General features: G+C 41.4%; 2 protein-coding genes across 2 annotated transcripts in view; one reads left to right on the forward strand and one right to left on the reverse strand.

The window, feature by feature from the left end:
- The window catches only part of ARMH4 (armadillo like helical domain containing 4), a 156479-nt gene extending 148001 nt beyond the window's left edge, over positions 1 to 8478 (reverse strand). The window contains exon 1 of the mRNA XM_032405194.1: positions 7980 to 8478. Coding sequence (XP_032261085.1) covers positions 7980 to 8000 — 21 coding nt within the window. The 5' untranslated portion in view covers positions 8001 to 8478. The remainder of the gene's footprint in view (positions 1 to 7979) is intronic.
- Positions 8479 to 8736: 258 nt separating this feature from the next.
- ACTR10 (actin related protein 10) overlaps positions 8737 to 14221 on the forward strand; it is a 28322-nt gene continuing 22837 nt past the window's right edge. The window contains exons 1-2 of the mRNA XM_032405195.1: positions 8737 to 8914; positions 11508 to 11580. Of these exons, the coding sequence (XP_032261086.1) occupies positions 8838 to 8914; positions 11508 to 11580 (150 nt within the window). The 5' untranslated portion in view covers positions 8737 to 8837. The remainder of the gene's footprint in view (positions 8915 to 11507; positions 11581 to 14221) is intronic.

Genomic DNA, 14221 nt, shown 5'->3' on the forward strand with positions numbered 1-14221 from the left:
TCCATATGCACTGATGCCCATGGACAATCAGCCACCCTCTCAGAACATACCTGGAGAACTGTATGTACAGCCTAAATGGCGTCCTTGAAGGTAAGAACTATCATAAAAGGAATACATGTCCCAAGAGGTGATTTAATCTTGTATTGTTTAGGTTTTTTACAAAAACTTTTATGGTTTTTTTTTTTTAAAAGATTTTATTTATTTATTTGACAAAGAGAGAGAGAGTGCACAAGCAGGGGGAGCGACAGGCAGAGGGAGAGGGAGAAGCAGGGTCCCTAAGGAGCAGGGAGCCCGATGCGGGGCTCGATCCCAGGACTCTGGGATCATGACCTGAGCCGATGACAGTCACTTAACCAACTGAGCCACCCAGGCGCCCTACAAAAACTTCTATGTTTTAATATGCAAAAGTAGATAAAGTAGTGTGAAAAAGAAACCCAAATAGCCATTACACAGGCCCCAAAGCCATCAACCCGTGGCCTATCTGCCCCATCCATAAATTAAATCTGCACCTCCTCATATTATTTTGCAGCAAATCTCAGGCATCATATAATTTTATCTGTAAATATTTTATCCTGCCACTCTACAAGAGAATTCTTTTGTTAATAACATAACCACCATACCACGATGGCATCTCGAATATTTTAACAATACATGCTGCATATAAAATTTCCAGTCATTGTTCCTGGTATTTGAATTTATAACTTCAAGCAATAAGCCCAGATGGCAAAACAAGCTCTGTCAGATAAGGACCTGGAGAAGAGGCGCTTTGCGTGTGTCCTCGTGGAACACACATGGTAGTGTTTCTTCTCATTGCCAAGGGATCCTGTCGGGCTGGGGCTTAACAAACCGAAGGGAATGCAAAAATAAGCTCACAAAACGTATGCCATATGGACGTTAAAGGATTACTCTCCCTCTTTGGTTATGAAATGACTAACTATTTTCAGCTAAAATGTGTGGGAGCTTTTTCAAAAAATGGAATATCTTTCGCTCGCCAAGCATATTGATTAGAGACATCATCTAGACTGTCTGGGAATAGTTTCTCTGTAGCTGAACAAATCACACCCTTCAATGCACTGTTTAATTTTAGAGGCATCTTGTCACATTTATTTAAATGTTTTGGCTCTGGATTTTTTTCCCTTCAGGCATGCCTGATGTCCACATTTATAATTTGGCTGTCATCTTTCTCAAAATGCAGTGGGGGGCAATAGAAAAAGCAATTCCAGGTTTTATCACATACAAGTGGTATGAACGTATACAAGTTACTTCACCTCTCTGAGCAAGAATTATTTTTCATTTGTTGACTAATGAGGATTTGTGAGGATAAAATGAGATAATGGATTTAGCACTGTGCCTGCATGGAGTGGATAATCAAAAAATCATAGCTATTGTTAATAAAAGAGGAATTTTCTATAATAAAAATGTATAACTTATCAAAAGTTTCCCCCCCAAATAGCTTTTTTCATCAGCATTATTATTTCTTACTGATGCCTCAACAAAACCATAAAGCTATTATGCATAGATCAGTTACCTAAGGAATAATGTTCCCTCCATCACTGCCTTGAATGTAAACGAATACTTAGAGTAGTATAACTGTAACAAATAGACACTCTTTTTTTTTTTAAAGATTTTATTTATTTATTTGACAGAGAGAGACACAGCGAGAGAGGGAACACAAGCAGGGGGAGTGGGAGAGGGAGAAGCAGGCTCCCCGCTGAGCAGGGAGCCCGCACATGGGGCTCGATCCCAGGACTCTGGGATCATGACCTGAGCCGAAGGCAGACGCTCAACCAACTGAGCCACCCAGGCGCCCCACAAATAGACACTCTTAAGTCATTGTATTGCAAACCTTTTTTTTTTTTTAAAATCAGGTCTATATCCAGCCATTCCTATGTATTCTATCTTGTCAGAATAAAATCTTAAACTTTTCTGTTTGAAACTAACAGAAAAAAATACTTAAAAAAAAAAGCTTCATTCTCTCATTTTAGCACAATACAAAAAACTCCAAATTAGGCTCTATTCCAACCCTGACCCTGGCTTGAGGTAAGAATATGAGGAAACGAGAAAACTTCCATTTTTGTTCTACCATGTGTAGGCTCAGCATGAAATAATTTATAGTAGAATATTAATGAAATAGGATGCTAGTTCAACAAACACATAGATTTATGCTCAATGTATGGTTTATTAAAATCTTTATTAAATATTTTAGTCCATTTTCTCTGCCTTTATAAGTTTAAATATTTGTGAGTAATGGATTCTGTGATTGATAGCTCAAGATCTTGCCATACCTTATAGTTAGCAATAAATTTTCATTATGTAGCTCTGCAAAAATGAAGAGTGTGATAAATCAGCCCAAATATGTTCTGACCTTAACACGGTTCCTGGTAACTATTCTCTAGTGAACTACTTCTCTTTCCCAAAAGAGGACACACACCATAATTCCAGCTCATTGTGAGCTCTGGTTCATTTTTTGAAGTTTTATTACAATGTGTCATGAGTATTCATGAAACATGGCATGAAATATTTGTTGAGAGGTCAGCTTCAAAAGGAGTATGTGGTTAATCACACAGATGGATAGCTACATACAAAGTCTAGAGCAATTTCATATGTGCCTTGCCAACTGGCTACAATGTGAGCTGGGAGCAGTTTAGCTGGCCATCTTTCCATACCATTGTCATCCATTCAAAAAACTACCAAAGTTGGGATGCCTGGGTGGCTCAGTCAGTTAAGTGTCCGACTCTTGATTTTGGCTCAGGTCATGATCTCAGGGTCCTGGAATCGAGCCCTGGGTCGGGCTCTGCACTCAGCACGGAGTCTGCTCCAGATTCTCTCTCTCCCTCTGCCCCTCCCTCCACCCTGTCTTTCTCTCCCTCTCTAAACAAACAAACAAACAAACAAAACCCTCCAAACTGCCAGAGCCTACTCCATACTCAGTTCTAACTAGGTGCTGGTCTACAAAATCCTTGCTGTCAGGGTAAAGGCGCAGTAAATAAGAGATTACAGTAATAAGTGTTAGTTACTTATTAATTATTTATCCAGAACCTACTATACGCCAGATGCTCTGTTAGGCACTAGGGATACAACTGTAAGCTAAACACAAAAATATTTTCACGTGCTACAATGTGCACAGAAAGCCATGGAGGCCCAGCTAAAGAAGATCTAAATAGACTGAGAGACCAGGGGTCAGGAAAAGCTTTTCAGAGGAGGTGATACTTCAGCAAAGTTTTGGAAAGACGAAGAACGAAGATGCTAGATAAGGAAGGCCTTCTAGGCACAATATGGGAAGTGTGAAGCAGCAGGATATATTTGGGAAACTACTGGTAGGTTGATATAGCTACTGCTTTATCTGAAAACTGCAGAATGTCATTGAAAGATTTGAAGCAGAGTGTTATGATTGTATTTGCATTTTATTTCTTTTTTTTTTTTTTAAAGATTTTATTTATTTGACAGAGTGAGACACAGCGAGAGAGGGAACACAAGCAGGGGAGTGGGAGAGGGAGAAGCAGGCTTCCCACGGAACAGGGAGCCCGATGCGGGACTTGATCCCAGGACCCTGGGATCATGACCTGAGCCAAAGGCAGATGCTTAACGACTGAGCCACTCAGGCGCCCCTGCATTTTATTTCTGTAAAGATTTTATTTATTTATTTGAGAGAGAGAGAGAGAAAGTGTGGGGGAGAAAGAGTGGGAGGAGGGGCAGAAGGAGAGGGAGAAGCAGGCTCCCCGCTGAGCCCGGTCCCAGGACCCTGGGATCATGACCTGAGCTGAAGGCAGACCCTTAACCAACTGAGCCATTCAGGCAGCTGCCTGTATTTGCCCTTTAGAGTGCTCCTCCTGCGTACAGACAAGGGACTGTGGAGAGGGCAGGCAGACCAATTAAGCAGGTATTGTTATAATCCTGATCACAAAGTAGGAATGGAAAAGATAAGGTTTATACTATACTATAGAACTTTGCAACTGATTAGGATAGGAAAAGTTTGAATGAGAAGGGGCTAGGAGACTTCCAGATTGCTAGCTACAAAGGCAACTACTTGAGTCATTGGTTCTAATGAACACTTCTTCATCGATCAAACACTGAAGAGCTTTTACAGTGCATTCAAAAACCTAAGATTAGGGTCACCTTCCCAGCCACTCTGGACCCAAAATTATTCCTGAACTAAGTAATTGTCAGCTTTGAAGAGGACTTTTATGACTAAGAGCAAACAGTTTATCAATATGGGTTCAAGAGCTAGTTATTATCTTCATTTTGGTGACATAACCTGCAGAAAGAATTGAAAAATAAAGCTGCCTTATGACAGTTGCAATTCTATTAAGTCTTGTACATTAGAAAAAACTGATTTATTTAGAGGCACTAATACAATTGGAACTATAAAGCCATTCTGACCATGTTTTCAAACACAGTGTCTGAAAAAACAGCTCTAAATTGTAATCAGTGCCTTATTGCAATTTTATTGTTATTAAATACAAATTCTGTCTTCTCCCATATGGGGAACATTTTAAAGGTAATTTGTTGCATATATATATTATTTGCTAATTAATGGTCATCATTTCTCTCATGGACTCGCAATAGCTTGCAAATTGGTTTCTCACCACCAATTTCAATCCGCTCCATTTCACCCTGGTCTATGCCAGTGTAAAAGAAGTGAACACAGGGTCACCTGGGGGCTCAATTGGTTGAGCGTCCAATTCATGATTTTGGCTCAGGTCATGATCTCGGGGTCCTGGGATCTAGCCCTGCATCATCAGGCTCCCCGCTCAGCAGGGAGTCAGCTTGAGGATTCTCTCTCTCCATCTGCCCCTCCCCCTCCCCTCAGGGCGGGGGTGGGGTGGGGGAAGAAGTGAACACAAATTGATCAAACTGAACACAAGTATATTGTCTTTCCCTTGCTTAACATATTTTGAATGGTGACTAATAATTATGGCATAAGGTCCAAACTCTCCTGCATATCAGTAAGGGGCTTAATGATTTGGACCCACCACTTCTTGCCAATTGACAGCTACCCGTCTAGCCTTACCAAATTTCTTATAAACTCTTGCCACATGCAGTTGTCTCAACCTGAAATGCCCTTTCTGTAGCTCAACTGGAAAATTGCCTCTAGGCTTCTAGAGAGTTCATGTAGTGTGTCCCACCTTCCCTGAAAAATTTCAAGTTGTTCCTTGGTCTCTGCCTTTAAAGCACCATGTTCATCCAAGCATTAGCTTTTACCAAGTTTTAAAAGTTTGTCTGTAAATGTGACTATAAGCTCCTGAAGCTAGGAATTTTGTTTTATGTTTGTACTTCCAGTGCCTAACAGAGCATCAGCTTGAATTCAAGAATGGATGAATGGATACCTCCCTGCAGCAGTTCCAACCATTCCATAGGCAATTGATTGGTTCCCTTCCTCTGTTCTCCTTTAATACTTTCTATATATTTCCAGACTAGTACTTACTACTTTATATATCCATCTCCCCTGTATCGTCTGTGAATAGAGACCACTGTTTCCTATTCTTGTAGTTTCTGGATCTAGCATATAATATGCCCTCAGTAAATAAAGGAGTGAAAAACTTGAAAGCATGCTTCTCAAACTTGAGGGTGACACTCTATTTAATATGTTTAATGCCAGACTCTTGATTCAAAAAGACCTGGATTTTTGTTTTTTAATCATTTGGAAAGACTGGAAAGATGGACCAAAACTAGCCAAATCAAATTTAACATAAAGAGGTATAAAGCTCCAAATTTCAGTACACATTAGGTTTTTATTTCCAAGGTGAGAGACAACTGAATCAACAGTATGGCATGACTGGAAATAAAACACAGAAACCCACTGTTACAAATTAATAAAGCACAGCAGTTGGAGAAAGACAGTTGAGCTCTGTTATGCTATGAACTCTTCAGACATATCTTGGGTGTTGTATAATTTATGGGGCACATTAACAAAATAGGAAAATTCCAGAAGTGGGTAAATGGGCTCATAAGTGGCCTGAAAACTACAAAAATGAGGAACGGTCAGAAGAATAGGAATGCTGGGCTTAGGAAAAAGAAGCTGGGAGAGCAGGGGAGACTATGGAGTGTGGGCTCAAGGGATACAGATCCCAGTTCAACCTAGTTTTGATTATTATTGCTTGTACATCTTCCTCATTTTACAAATGAGGAAACTGAGGACCAGAGGTTAATGGAGTTTCCCGAGGTCAGTCAGCTAACAGAGCTAGGACTTGACTCTGGTCCATTATACCAAGCTGCTGGAAAAGTTCAGCTTCTTTCTTTATTTTTAAAGACTTATTCATTTATTTTTATTTTAGAGGTGGGGCAGAAGGAGAGGGAGTCTTAAGCCGACTCCATGCTGAGCACGGAGCCTGAGGCAGGGCTTGATCTCAAGATCCTGAGATCAGGACCTGAGATGAAACCAAGAGTCGAATGCTTAACCGACTGCTCCACCCAGGCACCCCGAGTTGGTTTCTTTAAAATGATTATCCTAATAGCATTTTGCTCTTTTTTAAACCCCTAGTTGTATTTCCAAATGCATGTTCAGTACCTTGTAAATCCCAACTAGTTATGAGCCCTCTGTTCATCAATGGAAACATCTGGGGAGAAAACTCTCATCACAGATGGACAGGAAAGTCTTGTATTAGGTTGGACTTTAGATTTGAAAACTTCTTAGGTTACTTCATATACTAAGATTTCAAAATTCTATGATAAATTATAATTATTTGAATTAATGTATAACTACTTTATAATTATGCAGTGTAGTTTTGGCTCTGGAGTCAGACTGAGTTTGAATTCCTGCTCTGCCACTCCAGCTGAGAGGCCTTGGGCACATTATTTAACCTCTCTTGTCCTTAATATCCTCATTTGTAAAATGGAGATAATAATACTTAACACGTAAAGTTATTGTGAGGGCCAAGAGCTAGCAAATAGAACTCAACAAACATGAGTCTAGCTGTCTGTATGGGAGTGGCGGACATTGTCAAAGGAAAACGGTATACAGTAAGAAGAGGTGTAAGGGCAGAACCATGGAGAACACTAACATTTAGCTGGTGTGCTGGGCTGAATAGTATCCCCCCCAAAATTCTTGTCAACTGGAAACCTTATTTGGAATTAGGGTCTTTGCAGATATAACCAAGTTAAATTGGGTTAGGATTAGGGCCTTAATCCAATGACTGGTATTCCTATAAGAGGGAAATTTGGACACAGAGAGATGCACAGAAGGAAAATGATATGAAAACACGGGGAAGAGCCCGTTACGTGAAGACACAGAAATGCAGGGAAGAAGGCCAGATGGCCACAGAGACAGAGATTGCTGTGATACACCTAGGAACCAAGGAACACCAAGGACTGTTGGCAACCACCAGAAGCTAGCAAGAGGCAAGGAAGGATCCTCTCCAAGAACTTTCAGAGAGAGCATGACTTTGCCATGGTCTTAATCCAGGACTTCCAGCTTCCAGAACTGTGAGAATAAATTTCTTCTGTTTTAAGCCACCCAGTTTATAGTACTCTGTTATGGCATCTCTAGGAAATTAAGACAGTTGGTGAACACTCATGGAAAACACAGGATGGGTGATAAAACTTCCTAGTTTCAGAATTGTTTCATAAATATAATTTCAATTGATCCTCACAAATACCTTGTGAAGTAGCAGTGAAGTTTACAGAAAATGGATAAGCAGAAGTATTAGAAACTTGACAGAAGGTGGCAGAAGAAACAGAACTGGAACCTGAGTGAAGGGCCCTATTCACTCTAACCCTGTGAAGCAAAATGCTTCATCCTTTTCCACTCTTTTTAAATCTTCGTTCCTTATCACAATTCCAACTTCATCCTCTTACTTCTGGCAAATTGCTTTCAGGAAGATCACTGATCAATAAATTCTACAGTGAATTACATTCTCTAACCTCTTGCATTGTACATCCTTAACTCTTATTACGGAAAGACCTTATCCACACAAGTAAGGAAGACATACTGGGGATGAACAGGTCATTCCTCTTCCTATAGAGACAAGGCAGCAACTTACCCCACAAACTCCCGTATCCATGGGCAACTTCAGCAGAAGAAAAGTAGAGCAGTGACATGATACACTGGTAAACAGTCCATGTTATATAATCCCGATTGTGTGCCCATACTGGCACAGAAAGATTTACTAACTTTTCTCGGATTACACAGGTTCTCAGTTTTAGAGTAAACAGAAACCCCTGGATCACTGTTCCTTCCTTAACCCACCCCATCTGTTCCTCCATAGATTCGCAGATGCCACTTTCACTGCTTTCTTTGGATTAAAATTAAAACTTTCACTGGAATGACCACCAAAAAGTTATTTAAACTCTCCCGAGTTTCAGTTCGCACAGGTAAGAAAATAACACTTATTGTCAGTATTTCCTGTGAAGCATAAACGATAGGCAAAACACCTGGCACAACAAATTTCGCCCCAAGACTACACAAATCCGTTTTGAGGCTTTTATCTGTGTTCACTGGCCTCCACCTGAAGACCAGAAACTATCAGCTACCCTGCAGTGGAAGCCTCCGCCCCCGGCGCTATGTGAGGGCGTGGCCAGCGGGAAGGACCCGGTTGTCTCCGCCCCACTCGGGGCGCTCAGCGCGCCTGATCGCTTCTGCCCTTTATCCCCCCGCACCCTGATCCGCGGCCGCCCGTGTCTCTTCTTCCTTAGTACCGGAGACGGAGACGCCTGCAAGGGTTTGAATCCGACGTGGAGTGAGGCACAGCCCGGAACAGCCCGGGCCCGGCGCGCCGCGGCCACTCGAAGCCCCCGCCGTCGCCACGCCCACGCGCCGTCGCCCCGGCTCCGCCCCACTGAGAGCAGAAACTTGTGGGGCCTGCCTCGGGGCTCTCGTTCTTGCGGTGGTCTTTACTACCATGCCGCTGTATGAAGGCCTAGGGAGCGGCGGGGAGAAAACGGCAGTCGTGATAGACCTAGGAGAGGCTTTTACCAAGTGAGTGGCGACGGCGCTGACTGCGGTCGTCCTGAGGGGAGGGCGGGTGGTCGAGGCCCGGCCCCGGTCCTCTTCCCAGGCTCACGGGGCAGTTTGCCATATTTCCATTTTTTCCTCCAGCACCTCCGCAAATTACGGCCCTTATTATTTATTTTCAACATGGGTTATACGAGTCCCGAGGATCCGGTTCTGACTCCTGGAGAGGCCCAGGAGGCTTCGGGAGAATGGTTTTCGCCGCCGCCCCGGGTTGTCACCCCAGATTGAACGGACCCTTTGGTGTGATCCATGCAGGGGATGACAGCGATGGCTTAGACCTTATCCTGGGCTTACCTGCTTAGGAGGGTAGCAACCGAACTGTAACGTAAACATTTATTGAATGGAGCGTCTGTTGGTACCGGAGATTCAAATATAAGACAGGGCCATTGCTCCACAAGAGTAGGAAGTCCAATTAGAGAGACGGAACACATAAACAAAGAGGTGAAGCCCTGTAGGTAAGACGAGATCCTTTGTTGTGCCCGGCCCCGAACTCTTAAATTAGGAAATTTGAGATGTTTTAAAAGGCAGCTTGTAAACACTAGTGGCTTTCAGTCTTTTGGATGGCATAGATCCGTTTGACGACCGAAAGCGAGCCACAGATACACAAACCTTAAAATATTTGCCCACGGTTTCAGAGGTTAGCGGACGATCACAGTGGTCCTTGGACTTGGGGTTGTGAGCCCTTGTACTGGGCTCAAGAGTACGATAACAGAATTGCCTCTTGTATAGATATTTGAAATAGAAATATCTGAAAATCTTTATATATATCTGAACACTGCCTAGTATATAGTAGGTATTTAATAATTATTTGTTGAATAAGTTGTCAAAACCGCCTATTTAAGTATTGGACCTCAGGTGCTCCAGAATTGGATTAAACACAGGTTTATCTGTTTGGTCCATGACATTCTTGGTCCATGACATTCTCTTACTGTTCTATGCAAGATCCTCCCTTATTTATGTTTTCTTATTTTAAATGTTTATTTTAATAGCATAATAAATACCTTGAGGCTGACACCCAAAGATAATTAGTCTGGCTATGAGGAAATGAGAAGCAGAAAGTTACTATACAGGAAGATGATTATTGACAAATCAAGAGGAGGGTAATAAGATGAATTTATGAAGGAAAAGAAAGGAATTGAAGTCAACCAGTGGGCTGCATCCTGGGGTATTTGAGGAGCATTGGTGCAAATAAACATGGAGATGTAACTAGTAGAAGATGGAAGGAGCTATTTGGGAATAGGAGAGCAGTACTGGAAACTAGGCGGGATAAGAAGAGATCATGTTAAGACTAAACTTACATGGTGATCATTTTTAGCAGAATTTTTAGAAAGGTTTTGTTTTACTAACATGAAACATACATGCAAATACCTAAATACTTGGGAGAATCTTTTTTTTTTTTTGAGATTTTATTTATTTGACAGACACAGTGAGAGAGGGAACACAAGCAGAGGGAGTGGGAGAGGGAGAAGCAGGCTTCCTGCAGGGGGAGCCAGATGCGGGGCTCGATCCCAGGACCCTGGGATCATGACCTGAGCCGAAGGCAGACGCTTAACGGCTGAGCCACCCGGGCGTCCCAGGTGAACCATTTTTTTAAGGATGAAATATTATGAGGTTTTTAAAATAACAAGACCATTTTGGGCAGAAGCTTATTATATGAAGTTCATGACATTTGAACATCCTGATTATGTCAAATACACATAGTGTAAAAAAAAGACCAAAAGGAAACACATAAATATGGAAATTAATATTAGAGTGATGAAATTATGAGTAACTCATGAATTATGTAAGTGAAGTCATATAATGTAGTCAGATAATCCAGGGTTGTAGAGATGTGTTGCCTAAAATTCAGCTATAATTTAAAACTGAGAAACACCTGGGTGGCTCAGTCAGGTAAGCATCTGCCTTCAGCTCAGGTCATGATCCCAGGGTCCTGAGATCGAGTCCCGCATTGGGCTCCTTGCTCAACAGGGAGCCGCCTTCTCCCTCTGCCTGCCGCTCCCCCTGCTTGTGTGCTCTCTCTCTCTCACTCATGAATAAATACATAAAATCTTTAAAAAAAAAAAAAAAAGAAGAACCATGAGAGACGATGGACTCTGGAAAACAAACTGAGGGTTCTAGAGGGGAGGGGGTTGGGAGGATGGGTTAGCCTGGTGATGGGTATTGAGGAGGGCACGTTCTGCATGGAGCACTGGGTGTTATGCACAAACAATGAATCATGGAACACTATATCTAAAACTAATGATGTAATGTATGGGGATTAACATAACAATAAAAAAATTAAAAAAAAAACTGTAAAAAGTACATACTGGTCTAAAATAGGATACTGTTTCATTTCGATATCACTAATTTGAAACAATTTTTTAGCTGTAATACACAATTATGAATATAGATGGCATTAATTTTTTCTTAGTTTCTTTGTCCCTTTTAATACATCAGAGATGTTTCCATGTGTTTTTGTGACCACTGCTTTGAAACAAATGCAGAAAAACTTGTTTCTGTGACAAATACATAGAATGTTACAATAAGTTGAATGTTTCAATTTTCTGTTTATTTTCAGGTGTGGATTTGCTGGAGAAACTGGTCCAAGATGCATAATTCCTAGTGTGATTAAAAAAGCTGGGCTGCCTAAGGTATTGACTTTTTTAACAATTTAGTAAAACAAGTGCTGTACTATAAAATATTTTTTAATGTGACTTCAAGTAAGATTGATTAGAACAATGCTAAATATGTAACTTATGACTGTATTCCAAGAAAAAAATTTTAAATCTTTATTTCATTTTAAGTTTCCTACCAAAGCTAATTTGACCAACCAGGAATTGTAGAGCAATAGGAAGAATAATTTTGCATGCCATAAAATTCACGTGTTAAAATCAAATACAGATGCTTCTGCCATAACTTAATATTTGCATTCCTGAAAAACCTTTCCATCACAAATAAAAGTAGGCTTATGGTGGGGCAGACCTTATAAAACCCACATAATTTTGTAATTACAGCACTAGCAAAAGTAATAACTGATTCCTCAGGAAAAAAATTAGAATAGCTTTGGCTTGCAACTGAGAGTGCCTGGAGGCTCTCTCGGGGATATTAAAAATAAAATGGAATAATGGATTGAAAATGTTGGTCAGTGGGTGCTGAGCCAGTGCAGATGGAAGTCAGTTCTGAGCCAGTGGGGCTATTGTTAAGGTGGAACCAAGAGGAAATGCAGCCCAATGAAGAGTCATGAAAGGGTCTGCTTTGGGAAGGGAGCCCCTGCTACAGAAGATCATTTAAGCTTTTGAAGATTTTATTTATTTGAGAAAGAGCGCGCGCGCGCGTGTGTGTGTGTGTGTGTGTGTGTGTGTGAGAGAGAGAGAGAGAGAGAGAGAGAGAGAGGGCGGGCGCACGCTTGCGCTCCTGTGCATAAGCAGGGGGAGGGGCAGAGGGAGGGGCAGCCTCCCCGCTGAGCAGGGAGCCCTGCACAGGGCTCTATCCCAGGACCCTGGGATCATGACCTGAGCCAAAGCAGACCGTTAATGGACTGATCCATCCAGGGCCCCTCATTTAAGCTTTTGAAAAATAGATCTTAAAGGATGCCTATGTGTGTGGCCACTGAGCTGATGACTTTTTTTTTTTTTTTCAAAGATTTTATTTAGGGCGCCTGGGTGGCTCAGATGGTTAAGCGTCTGCTTTTGGCTCAGGTCATGATCCCAGGGTACTGGGATAGAGTCCCGCATCGGGCTCCCTGCTCGGCAGGGAGCCTGCTTCTCCCTCTGCCTCTGCCTCTCTCTCTCTCTCTCTCTCTCCCCCTGTCTCTCATGAATAAATAAATAAAATCTTTAAAAAAAAAAAAGATTTTATTTATTTATTTGACAGAGAGAGAGAGAGAGATCACAAGTAGTCAGACAGGCAGGCAGAGGGAGAGGGAGAAGCAGGCTCCCCCGCTGAGCATGATGCCCGATGCGGGGCTCCATCCCAGGACGCTGGGATCATGACTTGAGCCGAAGGCAGCCGCTTAACTGACTGAGCCACCCAGGCGCCCCAACTTTCTTTTTCTTGATGAAAGTTATAACTCTGCTATCATTTCAGCTCCTCTTGTCTAACATGAACTAATACAAATTTCACATTATGTAGATACTATTCCCTTATTTAGCAATGGAAATATGGTATTTGGTTTTATAAAAGTACATATTGTAACAAAATAGATTAGTACATCAGTTTATATTTGGTAATGGGATACATCTTTAAGATCTACAAGAAATACATTGATTCACAAATCTTTTTAATTTATGCTTGATTAGGGAATCACTTTATTGATTTCAAAATTTTCCAGGGGTGCCTGGCTGGCACAGTCAGAAGAACATTGCAACTTTTGATCTCAGGGTTGTGAGTTCGAGCCCCACGTTGGGTTTAGAGATTACTTAAATAAAAACTTAAAAAAATAAAAATTTTGGGGGGGCACCTGGGTGGCTCAGTTGGTTGAGTGGCTGACTCTTGATCTCAACTCAGGTCTTGATTTTAGGGTCGTGAGTTCAAGCCCCATGTTGGGCTCAGTGCTGGTCAGGGAGCCTATATGAATGAATGAATGAATGAATGAATGCATGCATGCTGGTCAGGGAGCCTATATGAATGAATGAATGAATGAACGAACAAAAGATAGGTATATACAATTTTTTTTCCCCGCAAATCCTTGCATAAGCTAGAAATATAGTAGGTACTTGTGGTGTGTATTCAAAATGTGATGGAAGTTCCTGTCTATTCACTTTTCATGTTCTTTTGCTTTATAATAATTGAGGTTAATGTGATACTTGATAAATTTCTAGATAGATTCCTGACTGGACTTAGAACTTTAACATTCTCATTGATATTTTTCTTAGTGCTTTTAGCTTTTATATTCATCTTGAAAAGACAAATATGTATTTGAAGATTAATCTATAATCAGCCGTACATGGTTTGGAACCTTCTTTAAGCTACATAAAATCATGAAATCAGCTGAGCTAATGGTCTTTCCACTAAAAGTAAATGAAGAGAGGTCTGCCAGTGATGCATCAGAGTACTTACAGCTTTCTGAGGATCATAAGTAAAGCCCTTGTTCTCTATTGGTGTTGACTTAGCACTCATGGGCTGGTAGTGTTTGCATATACTGTTTAGTGCTGTTTTTCACCACACATTTGTGAGCATGTACTTGGTGCCTGGTACTGTGTCAGTTGAAGGAGGATATATCATAAGCAAACTAGGAACAGTTCTTGCACCTTAGAGTATGTAGTCTAATGGGAAGGTAGACATTTCACAAGT

Source organism: Phoca vitulina, unplaced genomic scaffold (assembly GCF_004348235.1).
Source record: "Phoca vitulina isolate PV1807 unplaced genomic scaffold, GSC_HSeal_1.0 scaffold7, whole genome shotgun sequence".
Classification (NCBI taxonomy): domain Eukaryota; kingdom Metazoa; phylum Chordata; class Mammalia; order Carnivora; family Phocidae; genus Phoca; species Phoca vitulina.